The sequence below is a fragment of the Arachis duranensis genome, chromosome 10 (genome assembly GCF_000817695.3).
Source record: "Arachis duranensis cultivar V14167 chromosome 10, aradu.V14167.gnm2.J7QH, whole genome shotgun sequence".
Lineage (NCBI taxonomy): Eukaryota > Viridiplantae > Streptophyta > Magnoliopsida > Fabales > Fabaceae > Arachis > Arachis duranensis.
This window is the reverse complement of record NC_029781.3, coordinates 17,893,508-17,920,054: the sequence shown is the minus strand read 5'-3', so window position 1 is coordinate 17,920,054 and position 26,547 is coordinate 17,893,508. Positions and strand designations below refer to the sequence as shown.

The 26,547-nt window shown below is 32.1% G+C and overlaps 3 protein-coding genes and 1 pseudogene across 3 annotated transcripts in view; 3 read left to right on the top strand and 1 right to left on the bottom strand.

Moving 5' to 3' along the window:
* The window catches only part of LOC127742861 (cation/H(+) antiporter 15-like), a 1,936-nt gene extending 1,717 nt beyond the window's left edge, over nt 1-219 (top strand). Inside the window, exon 3 of the mRNA XM_052255588.1 lies at nt 193-219. Within this exon, the coding sequence (XP_052111548.1) occupies nt 193-219 (27 nt within the window). The remainder of the gene's footprint in view (nt 1-192) is intronic.
* Nucleotides 1-2,061, top strand: part of LOC110276594 (cation/H(+) antiporter 15-like) — a 2,300-nt gene extending 239 nt beyond the window's left edge. Inside the window, exons 2-5 of the mRNA XM_052255587.1 lie at nt 193-501; nt 814-1,030; nt 1,422-1,516; nt 1,682-2,061. Coding sequence (XP_052111547.1) covers nt 297-501; nt 814-1,030; nt 1,422-1,516; nt 1,682-2,061 — 897 coding nt within the window. The 5' untranslated portion in view covers nt 193-296. The remainder of the gene's footprint in view (nt 1-192; nt 502-813; nt 1,031-1,421; nt 1,517-1,681) is intronic.
* Nucleotides 2,062-8,589: 6,528 nt separating this feature from the next.
* On the bottom strand, nt 8,590-9,165 carry LOC107469335 (uncharacterized; annotated as a pseudogene).
* Nucleotides 9,166-13,695: 4,530 nt separating this feature from the next.
* On the top strand, nt 13,696-14,331 carry LOC127742859 (uncharacterized mitochondrial protein AtMg00310-like). Its single transcript, XM_052255586.1, has 2 exons — nt 13,696-13,922; nt 14,040-14,331. Exons 1-2 carry the CDS (start codon nt 13,696-13,698, stop codon nt 14,329-14,331), a joined length of 519 nt encoding a protein of 172 aa, XP_052111546.1.
* Nucleotides 14,332-26,547: the final 12,216 nt, after the last annotated feature.

The following is a 26,547-nucleotide window of genomic DNA, read 5'->3' as shown; positions in this document are numbered from 1 at the left end:
ATTTGTATAATTACTACACTAAATTTTTATTATAATTTTAAATAAACCCATTTAACTAGGAATATCTCTTTTTTTTTTAGATTTTTGAAGATTACATATTTGTTATACTCGAGCTTCATGCTTTGTTGATAACCGCTATTTCTGCACCATTGATAAAGTTCTTATACAAACATCATCCTCGTTTGTCAAAAGAACCAAGTGCACATGATGCAAGAGTGAGAACAATCCAAAGAACTTCTTTAACATCAGAATTTAGCATCATTTCTTGCGTACACAAAGACACAGATGTTCCTAGCATGATTGCGCTTCTAGAATCCTTTAACACCTACCAAGAGAGTCCTCTGTGTGTCCACGTCATACACCTTGTTGAGCTCTTGGGAAAAAGTACACCCATTCTTCTTCCTTTGAAAAAGAAAAACAAGAAGGTCAAATCATCCGCCATTTATCTTGAAACCAACCAGATCATGCGAGCATTTGAGAATTACTCGCAAAACTCTGCGGGTACAATGATAACTAGAATTTCAATTTAATTCTTAAAATCTTTTGATCTTGTCATTTTAAATGGGTCAATCAATTTTACAAATAAAAAATGTTAGAGGAACAATATAATTTTTTTTTTCTGTAATTAACCATCAATACTTAAAAATATAAATTAAAAGTATATTGTTAGATTGTTATACTAAAGAAATTGGTATGATGGCTATACTAAAAGTGTTGGTCAAAATAAATAAATTTTACCGATCTTGTAACTTTTCTCTAAAATTTATACTAACTTTGACAATTTTACTATTTAAAATTTTTTTAACTTGACAGGTGCGGTAACCGTGCTTTCCTATGTCAACATTGCGCCTTACAAGATCATGCATGAGTCTGTTTGTAATCTTGCTGACCACAACCGGATATCTTTGATTCTCATCCCTTTCTATGAATACAAGCAAAGCATTAATAGCCATGACGGAACCTTTATTCGCGACCTTAACACCTCCTTTCAACTAAATGCAAGATGCACAATAGGCATCCTAGTGGACAGGTATATTTCCATACATGGGATGATAAAATATATGACCAGTTCTTTTTAATCCTTTTATAATAGTATGAAACATTGTGTGCCTCTTAATTACATCCAAAAATTTTAAAGGGTTAACCATGACTAAATATTAAAAATTGTTCACTAAAAAATTTGAAATTCAACATTTTAGTTCCTAATAATTTTTTTTATAAGTTCTCTAGCATTATTTTCTTCTAACATATTAGTCCCTTTATAATTTTAAAGAAAGACTAATTTATTTTATATAATGATATTTTTGTATGTCTTGACACTATCTAGTGTCTGTGTATATATAATTCCTTGGAACTATTAATAACTTTTTTTTTTTTATCTTTCACTGTAAACAACTAATTTGTGGTATCATATATATCAGATATTCAACATTGGCTTTGAATGCATCGTTATCATGTTTTCATGTGGCTATCTTCTTCCTTGGTGGGCAAGACGATAGAGAAGCACTAGCATTAGGTATTAGAATGTTGGACCGTATAACCATAAAGGTCACACTAGTACAATTCATTGTACAAGAGCAACACAACTTTGATAGCAGCAACCCATCATCATCATCATCATTAGGGTTAGATAATAATAATAATAATAATAATAATAATAATAATAATATTAATAAACCAGTAGAAGAAGAACAAGCAGAAGCAGATAAGATATTGGACGAATGCTTGGTAGATGAATTCAAGGGGAAGAAGGTTGTCCACAACAATGCTAATTTTCATGAAATTTTGGTAGAAGATTCCATAGGTGTTTTAGAAGCGATTCGGGGCATGGAGATGGAGATATATGACCTTGTCATTGTCGGAAAGAGGCATCAATCTATGAGTATTACGGATGAAGAAATGATGGATTTTATGGACAACGCGGATCAATTAGGAGTTATTGGCGACATGTTAGCGTCCACAGAGTTTTATGGTGGGAAAATTTCACTCTTGGTGATGCAATGTGGAGGGAGGAAGGTTTTGGAAAAGAAAACCTCTACTAATCGAGGTTTAAAACTTTAAGATTTTAGAAGGTCTTTTTTGTTTTAACCAATAATTTAATCAATCATATTTCATGTACATTAGAAATCTGTTATCAGTATAGAAATATGAAGTGGCTTCACATTCATAATTGCACGAACACGACTATGCCGCACGCATCGTCTCTTCTATGTCACCGTACACTGCTCACATCTTTTACTAACTAGAGCAGAAGCACTGTTCCTCCTTTCGTCGTGACCAAAATCATGGCAACGCAGCACCTCTCTTTTCGTTTGTCTTCCTTCTCTTTCTCTACGTTATCGCACTCCACACCTCTTTCTCAACCATTTTATGGAAACTTATTTAAGTTGAGAATTATTGACATTTTCCATCCACCAATTTTTATAGGCATATTAAAATAGAATTATGCTACGGGTATACTAAAATCAGCCACCAAAGTTAGTCACCAGTATAAAATACATGCTGAACTACAAATACATATTGAAAATAAATTAAATCACATATGTATTTATATATAAATACATTAGTGACTGATTTTAGTGGCTAATTTTAGTATACAAATAACATTTTATATTAAAATATTATTAGAGATGTTAGTAGTTAGGAATTAAGTTAATAATTGCTAGTAATTAGTAAATGAATATTTACGAGGTGAGTTAGTAATATTCTTATAAATAGGATAGCTCTTGTATCATGTAACAACAATTTTGATATAACAACTTCACATATAAGATTATCTTCTTATTCTATTCTTCTCCTAGAAAGTTAACAAATAAATTAAAAATTAGGTTTGATTAATTGTGGGATTTGGATTTGATTTAGAGTTGGAAAGTACTTTTTGTTATTAGCTAATGGGTACTCGCATTCTGCATTGCTTTTCTTAATTAGTTTTTAAGAATCAAATTTTTTTTATTAAGATGATTTCTTTGCTGGTCAATTATATGATTTAATTGCTACTCGTTAGTGTACTCTATATATTAAGCAAGATGGTGACAGCATTAATTGTCATTGGTTAGTGGTTAGTGGTTACTTATTTTCTATACCATGAACAAAAATTTAAAATTAACATATTTGTGTGTGTTTGGCGTTCACGATGTTGATTGCACTTTCTTAGGTGGTGTGAGCATTTCTTGATTTATATTATTAAGCATACCATGTAGAAATCTATGCCAAGCCTCACGACTATTTTATATATAAAACACTAGAACTGATAGTACAACTAATACTTATTTACTTAGCTCTACTCTCTACAGTCGCCCAAACTCAGCCAACCTGAGTTTGTCAAAATATTTGGGGGAATACTGAGAGAGGCTAGAAATATGAGTAACAGCGACAAGCCCCTTGGTGACTTGATCACGAACAAAATAGAAGTCTAGTTCAAACTTCAAAGTGTATGGTTCGATTGTGTAAAATAGGATTATAAGCAAGGAGCACAGCGGACATATTGTTACAAAAAACTGTAGGTGACATAGTACAAGGTTATTGGGTTATTGTATCTCAATGAGTAAATGCTGAATCCAAATGAGCTCAGTAAATACCGTTGCAAGCGCACGAAATTCTAGTTTGGTAGAGCTTCTATTCACTGTTGATTGCTTGCTACATTTCCAAGAGACAAGATTTACGCCAAGAAAAACACAGAAGACAGAAGTAGACTTGTGATAAATCAGAAGCCCAATCTGAATCTGCAAAAGCTGTAAGGCGCAAGTCAGTGGATTTCTAGAAGTGTAAAGCAAATATCAAACGTACCTGCAAGGTAGTGGAGATTCTATTCAAGGCTATCCAATGTTCTTGCTTGTGAGAGGCCATTAATTGGCTAATTTTATTGACCCAATATGCAATATCAGGTTTTATGATTATGATGTATTGTAAACCTCCCAGCAAAGAACGAAATAATGTACTATCATCACATCACTTGCCATCTGTTGCTGTTAAACGATTAGAGCTCATCATAGGTGTAACACCCTAATTAGTCTAAGTCTTACCTCGCGTCGTAAAGCAAAAGTTAATCAGAGATTACGACAGTTCTAAACTCATACATAATATATATAGAAAGAATAGTATAATTTAAAAGCCCGATGAAAGATATAGCTCAAAAACAGGATTTTAAAAGCGTAAAACATACTAACGAAGCTACTAGCTTAAGGCACAAGAAACAGATAAGATATAACAAAAGATAAGTATATAATATCATAGGAAACTAGTCACGACTCGCGGAGTTTAAGCCGGCTAGCCATATACAGGTAAGCAGAACCATACAGTAAAAACAGTTTATATAAGTTTGGTTCTCTCATATACATGCCTCTAGACTAAACAAAATACAAAAGGAGAGATGTATACATAAAGTAAACTAAAAAGACTCCAAAAGAATCCAAGATCCTCCGCTTCTGTCACCATCCAAAGCAACTCATCGAGGTGGGTTGCAACCTGCATCTGAAAAACACAACAAAAATATGGTATGAGAATCGGAGGTTCTCAATATGGTAACAGTGCCCAGTAATGTAGGATATAAGACCCCGAGACGCCAAAGGCAATCCTAAACTCCATATCCATCACAAGATTTCATTACTTAAGCATTGTAAAATAGATAAGCATGATATACCAACATTGACTTAAATAAACCAGGTAATCTATCTTAGGGGATTTCTACTCTAACCAAACACCGCTGTCCCACAGCCTTCACCAACCGATCCTCCATGCGATCCCATCGCCACCGCCTTCTGAACCTCCTCAATCCCAGTAGAAAATATAGGTAATATATAATGCAAGTAAAGCACAAGTAGAAGCATATAAGGCAAATAATTCAGATAACAAGTAAGCATGTTATTCAATTAGGCAAGCCATTACAAGTAAACAAAGCATACAAATAGATAGAAAATGCATATGATGAATGCCTGTCCTACTAGCTGTGATATTACATTATCGGTTCAATTGCCAACCCGACACATCTCCATGGAGACGTCGCCCTTCGGATTTCTCATATGGGAACCCCCGAGATATAGTGCTCGGATCACTGTCTAGGTATCGGCGCCTGCACGCTCTATAGATCCGAAGGGATGCGAGCGGGATACTCTTACCTCAGACCTCACATCTCAACGTAAGCGGGATTAACCACCATCCTTACGCCACTGCCGCTACCTTGACAAGCGAGATTAACCACCGTCCCTGCCGGGCGCATAGCGTCTCATAATCTTAGTAAAAATAATATTTCAGTGGTTTTTAAAAAGCATTTTCAATATACAGAGATTCATCATCTCAATCCGAGTCCCCGACTCATCTCAACCACTATCCATTCATAACTCAGTTTCCAAATACCACAAATTTATCATTCCTCATCTCATATATCAATCATCCTTCACCTAACGTCAAACCATTCTCAGCACACCAGAAACCTAGGCCTCCATTTTCTAATTTATCATAAAATCATGCACTAGAACCCTTAAGTTATACCCCATATTCTAATACTTAAAACTAGGCCCAAAAGTATTTAAATGGTGTTATAGAAGTTTGCAATCTTGTTGGGAAGGTAGAATAGTTGAAAACAAGTAAATTTGAGAAACAGGACGTGTACGGCCGCACAGGGGTCTGTGCGTACGAACGCCCAGAAAATTTTAAAATGTGTGCGTACGCACAGGTGGAAAAACTTACAGAATCTATTCACTCGCACAACCTGTGCCAGCGACCCTAACATAATGGCCTTCCCAACGTGTGCGTCCGCACAGGTTGAAATTCTTCCTTAGATATGTGAGCGCACAAGCTGTGCTAGCGCTGCAAACAGAACACACTTCCCTGCCTGTGTGTGCGCACAAGTGTGTGCGTCCGCACAGATCAAAATTTTTGCAAGTTGTGCGTCCGCACAAGGCTGTGCGTGCACACATATTAGAAATCATAAAATTCTGCAACTTTGTAGAATTTCAGATTTTTAACACCAACTTTGAACGATCATAACTTCCTCTACAAAATTTCAATTGTTACAAACTTTATATCGGTTTAAAGGGTTTTCAAAAATCTTTAATTCTAAACAAATTTCAATCAGTTTCAAAAATCGATGCAAAAGTTATGATTGAACAAAGTTCACCAAAATCCAATTTTTTTCAAACTTCACCATTTACACAATTTCTTATTATACACATTCTAAATCATATCAAACCATTCAAAAACTTCATCTTTCATCAAAATTAATCTGTTGTGCCCTAATACATCAACATTAATACATTTTCCTCCTCACTTCATCATCTTCAACATCAACACCAATATATCACACTTTTACAACCATAATGCCAAACAATCCAATTCAACATCACTTATATCATCATTATGTCTTTTCAAGTTACACAATCAATCACCATTATCATATTACCATCATTCATCATACTCAAACCCAACAATCATTAATTCATCATAAACCACCACATATCATCATTTAACAACTTAACAGCCATTTAAATTCAAACATATCCTATGGGTCACTAGTCCAAGTGTCTATGAATATTATATACTACATAGAGAAAATCGAAACCATACCTTGGCCGATTTTCTATATGCACCAAATCTCTAAGTTAGCACAAACAAGCTTCCAACCACAATCCAAACTTTCAATTCCACTCTAATAAGCACAATTAAGTTCCAATAGCTCCCAAAGCCACAATAATCAAATTATATACATATAAATCATCTCAAATCAACCTAGGGTTCCTATTAAACATAAATTCACAAGAGTTTAATGGCTCTTACCTTTTCCAACAAATTTAGATGTCAAAACCTAAGGTTAAGAAAGGATTAGAGCAAACCTAAACATCTAAAATCACAAAAACTCACTTAATCACAAACCCTAAGAACTGAAATTTTGGAGAGAATAATAGAAAAGATTTTCGTGGTTACCTCTCCATTTTCTTATATGGGCTTTGTAGAACTATTCACAAGGAACGCGTAGCCGCAAACAGTGCGGTGATCGGAGCTCTATAGCTCAAGATATGAGCTTGTGAAGATGGTAATAAATAGTAACCATGGGGTTTCTCTCTTCTTCTCTTTTCAGCATGTATGAGTGTGTTTATTTGTGTGTTATGCTAAAATGGGTTCACTTATGAACCCTTTTATATGTTGGGCTTGGGCCCAATTTGGATCCGGTCTAACTCGTTAGTGTTTTTAGTTCGTTTGGTCTAATTTCGGGTCAAACCTTTAAAATTAACACTCGATTTTCTATTTCTAATATTTTTCTAAGGTTTTTGACGGTTTTTACTTTTTTTCGTGCGATACCGGGCAGACTTGAACCGGTTTAACTGTCGATTTGCGATTTTTTACGGTTTTTCGCAAAAAATACATTTTCTGACTCAGAAAGACCCACTGAGTCAAAAAATCACCTTTAAATCCTCAAATTCTCTCTCTAACTTTTTGGAATCTAATTTGGACAATTAATTACTTAATTAACCAGTTGATTAATTGTGATTCTTACAATAGGTGTAACCATATGTTTAAAGTACTGCATACCAGATTTTTCTAAAAGTTCATGTATATACTTGGTCTGACGTAAAGAAATATGAGTAGAAGAATGAGATGTGGCTTTGATGCCTAAGGAAAAATGAATGTCACCTAAATCCTTCGATAAAAAAGTAGAATGAAGCTGATTTATTGTCATCTAGATTTCTTTTTCATTACTACCCGTAACCAATATATCTTCTACATTTATGAGAATGTATGTAACATGAGAATCTGAAAATTTAAAAAAATAAAGAGGGATCCAAACGAGTGCATGAAAAGCCAAAAAGTACTTTATTCAACAATTGATATAGAATTATATATAAATTTTAGAAGAAGGACTGGCAGACTTGATTTCTGAACTGCCTAAAAAAATAGTACAGCCAACTTCTAAAATTTATAATTAATCTTATAAAGCTTGAAAATGTATGAGACGAAAAACACTGTGAATTTTAGTATCTCTAGTTTGTCCCCACCAAATTTTAGCTCATGAAGAGGTGTTATGGATTTCTTGTAATTTTTGGAAGAAAGTGGAAGATCGTAATTTTTGGGCAGTTATGGTAATTGCCCTTTATCTAAATACTAGTGTTAAATCCGTGCAATGCACGGACTTATATTTAAATTTGACATATTAAATTTAAATAATATTTTATAATCATAAATTTTTTTTTGAGTTTAGTATAACACGATCATCGTCATTATATAATAAATGTACTGAATATGTTGTTTTATCTTTATTCAAAATAAAAAGCAAATAGAAGAGTTTGAAGTTTATAATATTCTTGAACCATAAAAAGTGAGACATGAAAAAAATAAAAACATATATAACTGTAATAATAACATGTCAATTTTATACTAAATTTTATACTAAAAGGCTAATAAAAATCTATCGACAACTTAGTATCTTACTAACTTCATTAGAAAAATAATTGGCATATGATGTTGTGCTCCTTGTTACACATTTCATCTCAAATCTGAAAACAGAGTTATAGACAAATTAGTTATATCTACAATAAATATTTATACAAAAGTGTAAATCATAACATACTATTAAAATGAAAATAATATTATTCTTACCTAAATATTATTAAAAATTTCTTTGAACACGACATTTATTGTTGATGACTTTGAATTGCCGTCTTCGTCTAGAATTAATACCCTGAGGCCACTGCGACTCTTAACTCTTGACAAAGCAACATAAAGTTGTCCATGGGTGAACACTGATTTTGGCAAGTAAAGTCTTACATGTGATAATGATTGACCGTGACTCTTGTTAATGGTCATTACAAAGCATACTGTTAATGGAAATTGTCTCCGTTGGAACTTAAATGGCAATCATGAATCTGAAGAGATCAAGTTCATTCTTGGAATGTACACTTTATCTCCAATATTTCTACCGGTCACTACTGTTGCTCCAATTATGTTGCTGCCAAATTCGTTAATTATTAATCTTGTCCCGTTGCATAAATCTAAAGTCTGGTCTACGTTTTGCAGTAGCATTACAACGACTCCTAGCTTTAAAGTCAACTTGTGATTGAATAGTCCCGAATATTTGATGTCATTTAGGAACTCTGGTGTGAACCACTCTTGTTGTACATCTTCATTCTCATCAGCTTGACATGTTGTCTCAGAACTTAAATACTCCTTTTTCATCCCTGAAAAGATTGTCAAGATAAAATCGTTTACTTTCTCGACACTCTCAAGCGTGGGTTCAAGAATTGCCCTACTCTAAAAATACCTGTAATCTGACATGTTTTGCAACAAATTTGGATATGCAAAGTCTACCAAACAAGAGAGAGGATCATTAGTAGTTGTAATCAATAGATTATCTGGAATTTCAATTTCTGATTCATCACCAACAACAGAACCAATATTTCCATTTTCAACATCAAGTATCCAATTAGCAAATCTCTTCATTTCACCTTTATCTTGATCTGAAGAAGACATTAAAAGTTTTATGATTAAGAATATAGGAATTAGTATTAGAATTTCAAATTTCAAATTTTTAAATAGAGTTTTCTAATTAGCTAGTGCAAATTTTAAATTTTTAAATAAAATTTTTTAATTAAACATTCGTTGTTCATTAAGAATATAGGAATTTGTTAATTTAAAAATATTTTTTATTAGTTTTATCAAAATAAATTTAGAAAAAATATTTAAAAAGGGAGAAAAAATGAAAGTACTTTTATTGTGGAGAAACAATATAAAAGATAACAATGTAAATTGAGTAAAGAGAAAATTTATAAATGTGTAAAAAAATTTAAATTTAAAAATCAAAACGATTAAGGAGTCACTTAATTATGAATTAGTATTAGAATTTCAAATTTCAAAATTTTAAATAGAGTTTCCTAATTAGCTAGTACAAATTTTAAATTTTTAAATAGAATTTTCTAAATTAATTCAATTTTGTCGAAACAACATTAGAAACAAAATTCAGAATTCAGTATAAAAGAATGTCAAATTAAAATTTTCTTTTACATAGTATAAATAACCTCACATTTTAATAAGACTAATAATTCTATTTACTTTAATATAATCTTTTGTAATTAGCATAATAGCTTATAAATTATATAAAGTTTTAAAAAATATTCTCAAACCCAATTGTTTACTTAAAAATTTAAAAAAATATATTTGAATTTAAATTTAAAATTTTAAACATAATACTTTAATTAAAAATTATAATTAGATTTTTTTAAAATAAGTACACGTTAAAAATTAATAACTTTATGAGAAATTTATAACTTTATGACATTAAATAATAAAGTAGAAATTAACAGAATATCAACGGTGTGAATCGAATTAAAAATAAAACCACAAGTAATAACCAAATAACTTCAATTTATATTTAAAAAAATTAAATTCCAAACATAAAAATCGAAAAGAACCAAAAGAAAAATAACTCAAGAAAAGACAATGTTTTCACCAAAACAAACATATGATTGACATTATTCTATTAGATAGACTCTAAAAGGGATTCCAAAACATGTGCATCCAAATTCTCAAGTTTCATTCTCAATATTGATCTTCTTGCAAGTTGAGGTATCTCCTTGCACTTTCGAATCTTCCGACTCCGAGGATATCGCTTGGTTGGTGTAATAGCATTTTTCAACACTTCGAATTCATCATTGTTTGCAACTTCATTGGAGGATTCAAACAACAAATTCTGTACAAAATATTACGTTAAATTAAAGACTTCCTTCTCACATTTGATTTTATCTCAATAATATTTTTTGAATAAAATAAAGATCTAACTTTGAGAAAACAAACAAACAAAAAATTCATTTTTTGAACAAATACCTTAGCACCTTCTACTTTCTCCCCTTCAATGATTGAGAATGCCTTTGAAGATGGAAGCAAACTACCGGTATAGTCAACATCCTAAAATTATAATTAGTTATTAATTATTATTTATAAATTAGATACTACTAATAACCAAGGAAGAGAAAACTAAACTGATTTTTAATAGAAAGTACACTTATAACTGTACTCACAATTTGAATAGGGTGAGCCTTTTTGAATTTATTTATGAGGTCCACATTATCAGTCATCTTCTTAACTTTATAAGAAGGTGAAAATGTGGATTATCAGATATTTGAACTTCAACGATGAAGAAAAATGTCTTATCAATTAGGTTGAGCAAAAATATAGGTGTATCTGATAGATCTCCATTCTGCAGGATATTACATAATATATTAATAATAAATAATATAAAAATTACCATAAAAATATCTTCACTAATATTTTTAGAAATAAATATTGGTTAGAACTTACCAATAGAAGTGTATCAAGTATCTCTACACAATTTTTTCCCAAAACTTATTTTGCCTCTTTGTCAAAGACTACAAAACATGCACAATCAGAGTCATCAATAACACCAAACTTTATTCGGTACTTGTTTAATAAAAAAAATAATATAAAAAAGGTTAAACATATACTTATTCAATTTTTAATCCATTGTGATTAGACTTTAAATTAAAAAAATAAATAAATAACCTTAGAGTTATGGATAAAAGGAGAAGATCACAACTTAAACATTTGAAAGTTTTTGTAAAAGCATATATGGACTTATAAAATAATATCAAATTATATATATAATGTTTAAAAATTTAAAAATTAACAATAAAATTAAAACATCAAACACAATTTAAAAAAATTAATAATTAATTTATTAATTATTTTAAACTCATAAAAACCTAACTACAGAAAGAATGCTTTCTATTAAAATTATTTTTAAAAAAAGATTTAAACACTTTCTTTCAAAATAAATCCGAACTCATTTTTTAAAAAATTTAAATAATATTAATAAAAAAACGTTGCCTTTTTTTCAAAAATGTTGTTTTGAATAAAAACGTTTGTTACCTATTAATAATATTAATAAAAATATTCATAATAAAATAAGTTAAAATAGAGTAGCAATTACGCAAACACTAAATATTGAACATATTGGAGTCTAAGACAAATACTTGGGGCTGTCCTCTGATGAGCGGATAATTTATACGCTTTTTGCCATTGTTTTTAGGTAGTTTTTAGTAGGATCTAGCTACTTTTAGGGATGTTTTCATTAGTTTTTATGAAAAAATCACATTTATGGACTTTACTATGAGTTGTGTGTGTTTTCTGTGATTTCAGGTATTTTCTGGCTGAAATTGAGGGACATGAGCAAAAATCTGATTCAGGCTGAAAAAGGACTACAGATGCTGTTAGATTCTGACCTCCCTACACTCGAAATGGATTTTCTGGGGCTACAGAACTCCAAATGGCGCACTCTCAACTGCGTTGGAAAGTAGACATCCAGGACTTTCCAGCAATATATAATGGTTTATACTTTGTTCGAGTTTAGATGACGCAAACTGGCGTTCAATGTTAGTCCCATCCTGCATTCTGGAGTAAAACGCCAGAAACACGTCACAAACCAGAGTTAAACGCCAAAAACACGTTACAACTTGGCGTTTAATTCCAAAAGAAGCCTCTGCACGTGTAAAGCTCAAGCTCAGCCCAAGCACACATCAAAGTGGGCCCCGGAAGTGGATTTCTGCACTAAGACTTATTTCTGTAAACCCTAGTAACTAGTTTAATATAAATAGAACTTCTTACTATTGTATTAGACATCTTGGTATCTATCTTCGGACGTTTAGTTCTTAGACTTTGGGGGCTGGCATTCGGCCATGCCTGGACCTTGATCACTTATGTATTTTCAACGGTGGAGTTTCTACACACCATAGATTAAGGTGTGGAGCTCTGCTGTTCCTCGAGTATTAATGCAATTAATATTATTCTTCTATTCAATTAAGCTTATTCTTATTCTAAGATATTCGCTGCCCTTCAACATGATGAATGTGATGATCCGTGACACTCATCATCATTCTCACATATGAACGCGTGCTTGACAACCACTCCCGTTCTACCTTAGATCGAGCGCATATCTCTTGGATTCCTTAATCATAATCTTCGTGGTATAAGCTAGAATCCATTGGTAGCATTCTTGAGAATCCAGAAAGTCTAAACCTTGTCTCTGGTATTCCGAGTAGGATTCAAGGATTGAATGACTGTGACGAGCTTCAAACTCGCGAGTGTTGGGCGTAGTGACAGACGCAAAAGAATCACTGGATTCTATTCCGACATGATCGAGAACCGACAGATGATTAGCCGTGCTGTGATAGAGCATTTGGACCATTTTCACTGAGAGAATGGGAGGTATCCATTAACAACAGTGAAACCCAGCATACAGCTTGCCATAGAAAGGAGTAAGAATGATTGGATGAAAGCAGTAGGAAAGCAGAGATTCAGAAGGAACACAGCATCTCTATACACTTATCTGAAATTCCCACCAATGAATTACATAAGTATCTCTATCTTTATTTTATGCTTTATTTCTCTTAATTTTCGAAAACCATTATAACCATTTGAATCCGCCTAACTGAGATTTACAAGATGACCATAGCTTGCTTCATACCAACAATCTCCGTGGGATCGACCCTTACTCACGTAAGGTATTACTTGGATGACCCAGTACACTTGCTGGTTAGTTGTGCGAAGTTGTGACAAAATGTGATTCACGTTTGAGAGCTCCAAGTCTATTGGCGCCATTGTTGATGATCACAATTTCGTGCACCACCCTCCATAGTTCAGAAATCAAAGAAAGCAACATTTGGAGCCATCAAGGATAAAATTCAGAAGAGGATTATGGGTTGGAAAAGAAGTTTATTGTCCTCATGTGGTAGGCACACGCTATTGAGAACGATAGGGGAAGCGATTCCTATTTACACACTCTCTTGTTTCAAGCTTCCGAACACGCTGTTAACTGAGATTCATAGCATGTTCTCGCAATTTTGGTGGGGTAAAAAAGGCGCAGAACGAAAAATGGTTTGGATTAAATGGGACACAATGACAATACCGAAGAAAGATGGAGGGTAGGGGATCAAAGACCTAAGGGCACAAAATTTGGCCTTATTGGGCAAGCAATGTTGGCGTCTAATGAAATACCCTAATTCTACACTTTCAAGAATGTTCAAAGCTAAATATTTCAGATATACAGATTTCTTACATGCAGAGATAGGAAGCATACCGTCGTGGGGCTGGAGAAGTGTTCTTGAAGGTCGCAAGGTGATCGAGAAAGGCTTGTTATGGAAAATAGGTTCTGGTGCTAATGTTCGCATCTTCCATGATCTCTGGCTCCCACCACCATTATCCTTTAATTTCCCTCAAGCTGCAGTCACAATCCCACCTAATCTACAAGTGTATTATGTTAGTGCACTACTAAATTCTGATAGAAATTGGAACAGAAACCTGATTGACTCATTTTTTCTAGTTGATATATGAAATAAAATTTTTTCAATCAAACCAAAAGAGGAGGAGGATGAAGTTAATTGGTGTTGGACAAAATCTGGTATATATGAAGTTGGGTCAGGATACAAAGTTGCTTATGAGTTCTTTCATTCTCCTACTTCATTGAGGCCTCAGAACATACAAAATAATAGAGTATGGAATAGTATTTGGGAATTGAAATTACCTCATAAAATTAAGATTTTCTTATGGAAGAGTCTTCATGAAAAGCTTCTGATTTTACAACAAATCCATAGCCGGTTCGCTTCCACCCCCGCCACTTGCCCAAGATGCATGCTGAAAGATGAATCAATTTCTCATGCCTTGTTCCAATGTCTTCTGTCTTGAGTCTAAGTTTAATAACCCCTGACCTATGGCAGAGAGAAGAGGAGACCTTCATCAATTGGTGGCAACGAGCCTTATCTTGGGCAGCGGCTCAAATCGAAGGTAGACAAAAGATCCTCTTCATCGTGTCACTATGTTGGAGCACTTGGAAAGCGAGGAATAGGTATGTCTTTGAGAAACTAATAAGCCCAATGCCGGAGATAGTGCAAGAAGCCAGCAGTTTAGTGCGTGAACTCAATAGCCATACCTGATGAATGCTGCTCATTTCTCTTTATTCTTACTTTACTCTTACTTAAACTTTTTGTCTTCTAATCATATTTGGTGATAATTGGGAATACCCGATTTCTTTTGTACTTTCTTATGGAAACAACTTTATTTTATAATAATAAAATAATATCTATCTTAGAGAAAAAAATAAGTTAAAATAGCAATTTAAAAAGATGAGAATATTAAAACTTTTAGATTTATAAAAATAAATATATGATTACCCATCATCAAATTCTAATTCAATAATAGTGTACTTAGTAGAATTGCCATTCTTTTCAAGAGTTCTCTCATTTTTAATTCCAGCAAAATATCCAACAACATTTGAAATGATTTAAAATAAAAAAATTGTTGTCAATAAGTTTGTTTAAAAAAAAACATAGCCAAAATTATCAATAAAATAAATAAATCTATAAATAAATTATACTTTTTCTAAAACAATAAACTTACCTACTAAGTAGGTGTAATCTTACTCAGGAGCATTGAGAGTGTCAAAACTCACAAAAATAAATCCATATCGTGGGATACTTGACGATTCTGAGAGTCTGTGCACATTCATACGTTGGTTTAAATTAACCACATACTCATGATGTGAAGTCTTGAAGTTACCCTCATTGAGTTCAAAACCAAAATAATTTGGTAAGATATTCTTTCCTTTAGCAAATTCACGAATCGAGATATAAGAATCCTCTTAACCGAGGCGTGTATTTTTTCTCCCGAGAATTGATAAATAAAAATCAAAGAACAATTAGTTGGGGATAAACAAACAAATTTTAAATAAAATATAAAATTATTAGTAGAAAACTCACATCTTCATCGAATCAAACCATCTCAATTGAGTATGGCAATGAAGAATTTTCGTAACCTGGTAGTGTCTATAACCATATCACTCGTATACGTATACACAAATTGTCGATTGTAGGATTGATTTCTGTGATTTTGTGATACCAGCCATTAGAATAAGTAGAAAAAATTTAGATTTTGAATGTATGTAAAAAAAGGGTTTGATGTACTTTGAATTGTGGTACTATACATATCTCATAACTTATATACTTTTATAGTTGACTCATAATTAAAATTTTTTAAATTTGATTGACTTTAATTTAAATTTGAATTAAATTTGTAGATAAAGTAAATAAATATATTAACAATTTTAAAAATTCTAAATTAATGTAAATATATCTAAATTTACGTATGTAGCTATAATTTTTGAAAAAAATCTACAAAAATTTAAAAAATAATGCTAAAAAGAATCAACAATTTTTTAAAAAATAGTGTTAAAATTTAAAAAATAACAACCTAAATAAAATAATTTAAAATTTAAAAAATAACAACCTAAATATAACAACCAAAACAAATTATTTAAAATTTAAAAATAACAACCTAAGCAAATAAACTCACAGACTCAACGTATGAGGCCACATCAGCATATGAGCTCTCCATTCTATTAATATATAATAAGTATGTAGTGGGTAGTTGGTTGTTTGACACGTGTAGCTTCATATATTCGACAAGTGGTAGCTTCCGCTGCTTGACAGGTGGCTTTATTCTAACTGAATTGGATTTGTTAATAAAGTAGGACTAGCCAACCGCGGTTAAATCTGCTTTTCTTGTGTTCAAAATTTTAAAGTTCCCTATATAAAGGTGCCATAGTCAGTACATGATAAACTGCTTGAACAAACAATTTTACACAGCATATACAAAAAAACTGCTTGAACAAATATTTCGTATAAGAATGGCAGAGATATTTGATATGTTAATGGATGTGAATGCAAGAAAACTTGAATGGAACTTTCAGGTTTATGTTGTTCATCTTTGGGAAGTTCCAAATAGATTCAATGAAAAAGAGATCAATGCATAAAGATAGTTCTTCAAGATGTTCAGGCAAGTTTGTTAAACTTTCATATATTTCTATTAGTTTGTAGAATTTTTTTCTGAACTTTCTTGACATTATGCCTGTATGATCTTTAGGGTGGAAGGATCCAAGCCTCAATCCCTAAACCTCTACTCAAAAAATAGAGAGGTAAGATTGTTGAGTTCAAGATGTATATCATGACCCATTTCATTGTGGTCGACAAGAAGGAAAAAACCAAGACAACCAACAATAGATGGTCCTTAAGTTTTTCACATAGGACCACGGTTCAGCCAGTTTCTAAACCAAGTTATCCTCTTGAAGCATTTAGCTTTAAGCCCATTCCGGAGTTGCTTGCTGCTGACAAGCTGGAAGATTCAGTTCTAATCGGTAAGAGTTTACCTTATTAGTTATATTCAAATAAATTGTAAAATAAAACCAAGTTGTGTCAGTCATTTAGTTTCATATCAACTTCAAATGCGATGTAGATGTCATAGGGGAAGTGGTTGGCAAAGAGGATCCAAGAGAACTCATAACTAGCAAAGAAAGAGAGGCTAAAAGATTGGCTGTCATTCTTGAGGACCTTGAGTAAGACAATATGATTCCAGGTTCATATATTATTAAACATTAATTATTATATCACTAAGGAACCTTCTTATATTTGTGAATATTGTTCAGAAACAATAGTATTGGTTGTGTGTTGTTTGGAGACATGATTGATCAGATACTTCCATATCTTGAAGAAGGGAGGGTTGAGCCATTGATAGTTATAGCACAGTTTTTTAAACCCAGTAGGTGGAACGGTATATTTCTATATCATTATGTGCTTTTTATGGTTAGAAATTATTTTCATCAAAATGATATGTTCATATGAGTCACTGTAAACTGAATTTGTTGCAGGAAAAACGTCAGTGCAGAGTCATTTTGATGTCTCAAAATTACGTATTAACCCTGATTTGGATGAGGTTAAAGATTTTCGTAACAGGTTAGTTTGATATGCAGTTCGTTTGTATGCAACAAAACCTTAAAGAATAAGATTATTAAGTCTGAATCTTAAGAATATGTAGGAGGCTTTCTGAAAAGCCGTCTAACTCTACCAGGATAAGTCAAGTTACATCGCATGGTCCACGATCTGGTGCAGACGAAATAAAAAATGGAGACGTCGTGGTCAAGACAATAGAAGAAGCCCTAAGCTCTTCACAGGTGAAGATAATATATAACAGAACCTATCTTATTAAAAAATAAATCTGGCTAATAAGTTATTTTTTGGTTAATTTGTTTTCAGGAAGGACCTATATGGATTGCTGGTACTATTGTTTCAATTAATGCTGGAAAGGATGATTGGTTCTATAAATCGTGTCGAAAGTGTCCGAAGAAAGTAGAAACTCCAATTGGCAACAGATATGAGTGTGGCAAGTGTGGCCACACTCATGCAAGTGCATCAGTTAGGTGTGTTATTTAAACTAAGTACAGTAAGTGCATGTTTTGTTTTTTAGTATGGACTGAGTTTAACTTAGCATCTGTTTCAGGTTTAAGGTTGAGGTATTAGTATATGATGGAACTGGGAGCATCATGTTGCTGATGTGGGATAGGGAGACGGCGCAGCTGTGTGGAAGGCAAGCTGAGCAGATCAAGGATGAGGAAGTAAGTCAAATATGCATTATAGTTCAGAGCTTTCTTACGTGTATTGCCATCTTAACTTATGTTGGATTTTCTTGGATCTGAATAGAGTAGTGATGGAGAAGGTTATCCTCCTACATTGGATAGCATGATGGGTAGGCGGTTACTCTTCAAAATAAATGTCAAAGCATCGAACATGAAGCAATATGACCATGTTTACACGGTGATGAAAATATGTGATGATGAAGATATTGTGGAGATGAATCACCCCAAACCAGTACAAAACAATGCTTCTGCTAATCTAATTGTATGTATTTTGTTTAAGTTTTAATTTACAATCCGATTAGTTTGTATTCAGTGAAGTTCATGTATTATAATTTATAAGTAGCACCCCCCCTGTGCATCAATGTAGGAGACCGGGTGCAGTGACTCGATTGGTATATCAGCAGTGGTGGTTAATATGCATAATGATACTAAATCTATGGTATCTTTGGTGAGTTATTATACTAACTTTTTATGAATTTGGTTCACCTATTTTTTAAGAAAGAACTGAGTTTAATAATTATCAGAGTTTGTGTTATCAGGACGGTATCGAAGACAGTGTCACAAGCCTGAAGTCCAAAACACCTGCAAAAAGAGCTCCCATGGGGCTAAAGCAGTCCGTGCATGTTAATATTGACACTGAAGATGAGTTTGGTTTTTCAACAAACAAATTTAGCCGAAAAACGGGCAAGAGGCAGAGGATTCAAATAAATGAGAGTGATAACTGACTGTGACGATCTTAAAAGTATATGTTTGGATACCATTAGGTGTTTTGGTTTTGGAATGAGTATCCAGATTAGCATTAATAGACTCAGTTTGATCAATGCTTTGAAATGTTGTTTTCTTTTATGTTTCCTTATTTTGTAGGACAGTTTCAGCAATAGAGCTAATATGAAATGCTCAGCTAATGATTATAGTAGGTTAATCTTATATATGGCGATATATAAGAAAACTAAAAATTTGCTTTGTAATGCATTATTTATTTCTATCTATGAGTTGTGTTTTATTTTACATATTTGCTGGCATTGAGTTTAATTTTCGTATTGAGTAGTGTTGGTATTCCATATAAAATCCTAAATTATTTTAGTTCTTTAACACATATTCTCAATCTAGGATATTAATCCATGTTTCAATAGAATGGTACATTTAAAAACAGTAGGGATATCACTATATTAAATATAATAATAAGCTCGCTTCATTTATGTATAGGATAAATAAAAAAGATAAGTTAGCACATAGAAGAATTACCTCAAAGCAGGGGAAAATATATCACACATGTATATGAATAAAGTTGTATAGTCAATATATATACCTGGTGAAATTTCAAGATATATTAAACAATTAGGTATATAATAAGGTCATTAGAAGTGCACAAATATAAATTTACTCCTCATACACAAGCATCCAATTTGTATAAGGAAATTGAATTTTGAATCAGTAAATATAATGGTGTTCAATCAAGCTTGCTTTCCAGAATGTTATCAACCCATCATATAATTTAAAGAGAAACAATAGCCATAGAAAAATTGTGCAAAAAGCTAAAAAAGCCTAATCTTTGCTATGCAATGTGTTAGCACATAAACACAGTATCAGATTAAATACAAAATAGTTAAGTAGCTTCGATTCTACACAGTATAAATAGGAGGGATTAGTTAGCACATAGATAAATTAATGGGGAATATAGGTAATTTTATCACATGGTGAAATTTCAATAATTTACATAAATTAGGTATATAATAAGGTGAATTGTTAAGCTTTCTAAGAAAAGACAGATATAAAGTAAACCTCTTGATATTAGTTTTTATTAAACCTTTTTATTTTAGTTTAACCTTATTTTTATTTACTTATTTTAATTTTTATTAAACTTTTTTTTATACTTTAATGTTATTTTTATTTTATTCTCCAAAATTTGGTCTTTAATTTGGGATGAATTCTTGCATCTCATGGCTAACTCATATTAAAAGGGCTTTTCTTTTACATAAAAGCTGAACTAATTATTTGTATCACAACATATTACCATTTTACATCACCCTGAACAAATCTCTTAATTTACGGAGCAATAGTGATACCAGCTAAAAATTAATAATAGAAATCACATGGAAAGAATACATGCAGCCATAGGGATAAGAGTGTGAGTACTGTTGATATCCATCGGGATAAGTGTTTGAGTACCATTGATAGATTGACTTAGACTAAAAAGAGGTTCAAGCGTTTTATGAATAAAGAAGGGTAACTTTTTATCTAATAGCTGTAGAGACAAATATGGATAACAAAGATGATAGGTAGTAGTATTAGATTTTAAACACAATCAAAAAAGAATATATATAGCAAGTGTACTCATATCTCAAAATGGTTAGGCGTGTTTACAAGTAAAGGCTAGATCCAAAGGAAATATGACCCAAAACTTCAATTATAATTGCATAAAAGCTTGATATTATTGCAAAGATGAGGGAAAAACTGCACGGTTTGACCACTTATACAGGAAAAAAGGTGATTTTTCAAAGATTGAGGGAAGCCTTTTATATAAATATAATGTATTATCTAATTACTATCATAAAGTGGCATGATAGAGTTTATGTGTGTCCAAAGACCCAAAAAATATGGTTAAAACTGTTTATTTTGAAAATATAATACAAGAGATTAACTTACTGAAGTGAAAAAATTGTCCATGCTTGTATATGATGTCTGATATGAGACTAATATAAACAAAAACTCACCTTTTACTATTATTTACTACTAAAGTGATTATCAGATTAATAGCCGTGAACATAAACATGTATTAGATAAATAAAAGCTATTAGTAAATGATTATCATAATATTCAACAAGCAAAACATGTGGTCTATCTTGACTCATAGTCACAAAAAGTTAAATCCCATACATGTCTAGGATTGCTCAAAAGGAGAGATTAACCAAATGGGTGTTTGTCAATATAGAGAAGCTTGATATGCGTTTACGTAATAAAGATAAGCTAAAGAAATGCCATAGGTTGCTAATTAGTCAAATAAGGCAACCATAACTCAGTTTTAGAATATTCCATCATATAATTTTAATGTTTTAGTAGACTGGTGATATGAAGTGATCCGAAGAAGTAGTTTATGTCCAAAGCCCTAAGTAAAATAGGTCTTCGTAGACTGGTGATAACAAGTGATTTGACCAAGTTGTTTATGTCTAAACCCCCAAGTTTAATAGTTCCTGACTCATATTTTTTTAATAAAAAACACGACCACCATAATCAGAAGCATGAAGATTATTTGCACACTTATACAAGATAGGTTTTTCTTTTTGAATGACTGATTGGAGTACAAAATCTAATGCTTAACAAGGTAGATCAAGTAAAGATTGCTTTGGCAGAAATATGACAAGGACATTTTCCTAATATGGTAAAACTTGCTGGTCTTACCAATCAGGATTTGAAATAAGTGCAACTTTTTAGAGACACATAGGATAATATCCTTTGGTTATAGTATAATAACCTAAGTCTTATATAACAGTTTTCTTGAAACTATATCTGTGTCATCATATTATACACTAAACCTGTGCAAACTATGAAAATATAAATAAAATAGTCTTTTGGTTAAAAGCTGTATATACTAATATATAACAGTCTTTCAATGATAATTAATATGAAATATCAACATTTGTGGTTCAAAAGTCAAAATATACATATACGATTATAATATTATGTAGATAAAATTATTTATAAAAAATTTGAATAAAATGATGGTAGATTTGTTTTAATTTCTTTGAATTACATTAAGAAAGAAGCAAGTGACATTTCACAGCTTTAAAATGGATGCAATGTTTTAAAGACATAGGATAATATCCTTTGGATAAATTCTAATAATTTTAAGGCTTATTTTATAGGTTTCTAAAAAGTAAAAATTATGGCTTTGTCATAATATAATAGACTAAACCGTACAAATTATTAAAAATTGTAAATATTATAACCTTTTGGTCAAAAACTAAAAAATATTCATCAAAACTTATACTAATAACAGCCTTTAAATGGTTATTGATATGAAATATCAGGTCTCGTGGTCCAAGATGTAAAAAACCATATAAACATGATCACCTTAACTTAATAAGTGTTATCACACAGCAAAGCAGATCACAATGAGACATACCCATATTACTATTCTTTTCACCGATGAATCGATTAATAAATTTGCTAATAATTTAGATTTCTTATTTCTTTAAAAAAATATAATTTTGAGAGGAAATTTAAAATAAGTTTAAAGCATTTGAAACTACCTTATTTTATAATTAATTTTTTACTTTCTGATATTAAATTCATACTAGAATATTTAGAATAAGTGTGCTATAATAATATATAATTATAATATTTTTACATATAACTATACACAATAAAATTAAATAAAATGATGACAGTTGTTTTGATTTATTTCAATTATATTAAGAAAATGTTAAATTATAATAAATAGGTAATATGTATATAGTTATTGGTGACTAATTACCTATCAAAAAATAAAAAATGCATCGACCCTAAAAACACCAATAACACCAAAAGAAAGAAAAAGAAGTGCCATTTTGTTATAATGAGCTTTACAATTGGGGGAAAAGAAGAGTGTATACATAGTTACATACTTTATGTGGGAGCTAATTTTATTGGGGGAGAACAATAGATGTTACTATAATGTTACACATTAATTTGATCATCAAGGTTAGCAAAATTATGTGAGCGATGAGATCGAAGCGATTATATTTTAGATACTCATGCACACAATACTCTATGTGACAATGACTGGTATGTCATTAGTATGACCTAATAAATGGTTTTGGAGGAAACCAATAAATAGATTGGCCTATACATCTTTTAAGGAATCACATTGTATTGTTGCTATATAATTTGAAGCACATCTATAGGAAGGTCTAAGAAAATCATCTTCACAATGGCTTATATAAACAATGCTAAGAAGAGATCAGTGAATACCAAACGAAAATATTTCTCTCTCTCTAAAGACTATTTCTCAAAACTTCTGCTATTGCATATCAATAATGAGTGACTTTCTTCCCATGAAGACGCATCTTCCCCATCTTGGTGAGGATCTTTTATGGAGAATATTTGTGAGGGCAGACCCCAAGACAGTGGGTAAGTGCAGGAGCCTAAGCAAAGCTTGAAACTTTAGACTATGCACACCAACATTTGTGAAGGAAAACTACAAAGAAAATAAAGAACGAAATAGGAGTGTTATCATAGGGATAGGATACCCTTCCAGTGATCAAAACTCATTATGGTTCGTTAGAGCCTTTGTCAATGACGGAAGTCAGGTGCAATTCAACGTACCCACAGAGAACCAACAATTTGGTTTTTATGCTGTCATCAGCTCTGACCATGGCAATATATGCTTGAGGATCTCAATGGGTGGCCTTAATTCCAGGTTACTCATATGGAATCCTCTCACGGGCAAGAAGCGATATGCATCCGATGAATCTATCAAGCACCTTGCGCATGCTGTTTCGATCTATGCATTTGGTTTTCTTGAAGACACGATCGAGTATAGGATTCTCTATGCCTGGAAGAAGAATTTCTCACAGAGAACGCTATCATGGTCTTTGTACACATCTTTTGAAAGGGATTGGACTCAATCCGGGACATTTGAAACAAACATGCAGAAAATTGGACCCAAGTATGTTGTCAATGATGGCATTTTTTATTGGATAGGGTGGGAAGGTGCTAACCTCACCGAGGCATCATCAATAATTACTTTCAATCTCCTCCAGAGGATGTTTCACGAGGCTATGATACCCATGAAAGTCAAATCTGATTACCACGCACTAACTCAGATCAATGATGGAGTCGGTTTTGTTACATATCGCAATGTCGGCTTCACAAGACAGATCATGGTTTGGCAGTTGAGGAGGAATTGGGACCATGATCTGGAGTGGGAGAAGATGTTGAAGGTGTCCGGATTTGGTCTTCCATACACTCCAACATTGTTCGTTGGCAAGGACATTATATCAGTCATGGAGGCTAGAAGTGGTCATAAGAGTTTTAATGACATCGAAGGTACGGATGTTTTAATTTCAAGACTCAAGTATATGGAAGGAAGAAGGGAGAATTTGGTGCACCGCACTTGGCAGGAGCATGTGAATGTGAAAACAATCACATTGCACTCTGAAGGACTCTTCATGGTTTAGTTTATAGCTAAAATTATCACTTAATCCCTAAAATAGAAATGTATGCTATAGGATTTCACAGTTGTTGATGGTTCCCAAATTTAGTTTATGTAGTTAGTATCTAAGTCTGTTAGGAGTTTATGTTTCTTTTAATACCATGAATGTTTTAAGGTAAGTCCCATGCTTTTCGAATGAAAGTAGTTCATGTTGTTAGCGTCTAACTATGTAAACAAGTTATTTATCTTTATATTATGAAATATTGTAAGGTAAGCCCCCTCCTTGTGAAATAGAAGTAGTAGGTTAAACCCTATTAGGAATCGGATAAATTATGAATATCACATATATATAATGCAAATTTATTTGTTGTTCTCCGTAATTATTATTTTTAAGGGAAAATTTGATAATTTCATTATATAGTCCTTTAAAAATATTTATATATTAGAAAATACACAATTTAATGCAACAAGAATAGGGTTTAACCTGGCTTTAGTTAAACAAATCATTAAAAGTAGATAACTGGCATAAAGTAATTTTAAAACTCTTACCAATGCACCCACTAGCAATATAATCTGGAACCCATAAATCTATTGTGTTAACCATATTGCATAAGTTATGACGGTCACAAAACTTGCAGTGTGTGATGGAACGAAGAAATTTACAGGTAAGAAGCACATACACATTATCTTATCAAGCATCACAACCATGTTCATATAATATTTCGAGTTGTTTTTGTATGCCAGGACATATATTTTTGTGATTCGAAGAGTCTCCTGTTTGGCAAAAGTGTTGAGATAGTTGTAGTATGGATATTTTTAAAATATCAGTATTTAACAGGTTTTGTGCATATATAAATATTTTCAGTGATATCATGAATAGTATATATACGTATTTCATGCATAATGAAGTGCTACAGAATTTTTGATTAGTGGAATAGAATCAATGAGCATGAAGCCGATACCCCTTTACCAGAGTAAAATAATTGCAATTAGGATACATAACCAAGTAGGTGATACACAAACAGGATATGTGAACAAGAATTATTCTAACAAATCCTAGACAAGTCTAGGTATAAATGTCAACCACACTAAAAAGATAGGCATGAATAAACGAGGGACAAACCCTTATTCATTGTTTGCTGTTCTACAATTGTCACAAATCAATTACCAAAAAATAGAATAATCAACTTCAAACGTGAAGTAGAAAAGCTATTTACTAATGCATGCCAGGCTTTATATCTATTTCATGGCAGAAATGGTTAACTAAGCCTAAAATAAATCACAGCACTATTGAATCAATCAAAATTCTCATCTTTTCAGTCCTTTTAGAGTTGGCTCTTATAGGTAGTACACATAGTTGATACAAAGACAATCAAAAACCACAATGAAAACATTAAATCCATAGTTGAGATTCCTGGAAAATAATTGAGGCTAACTAAAATTAAAAGAAGCATTGAACTGTTCTACCTAAGACTCTAATTGCTAAATTCAAAGGGATTGGTACAAAAATTAAGCTTGAAATAGTTACATCTTCAACTAAACACCATTTGAAAATATATGAAATTGGATAAAAGAAGGAAACGTGTTAGTTACATACCAACGACCTAATCCAATTGGACCATTTGTTTGCACTGAATGCAAACATAGAAAGAGTTGGAATTTGAACCAAAATCCATCCATATAAATTAGGAAATTCCTATTCATATATGAGAATAAAAAACAACTGGTAGCTACAAAAGTTTAAATATTCCAGCCTGTCTATGTAAGAAACCAAGGGAATTTTACAGAAAACCCCGTAACATATGACTATTTTATAAAGCTCCAAAAAAAATTTAAAAAACAAGAATCCAGGTTTTACGGGATTGATGAAGCGTTTAGCACATGAAGCTGAAATTCAGCTACACCAAAAGACTTTTGAATTTTGAGCTGAAATTCAGCTGCACCAAAATGCTCA

Coding starts and splice junctions, on each gene's coding strand:
- LOC127742859 (XM_052255586.1), top strand. CDS start 13,696: ATGGGTTGGAAAAGAAGTTTATTGTCCTCATGTGGTAGGCACACGCTA. Junction 13,923..14,039: donor ATACCGAAGAAAGATGGAGG/GTAGGGGATCAA, acceptor TAAATATTTCAG/ATATACAGATTTCTTACATG.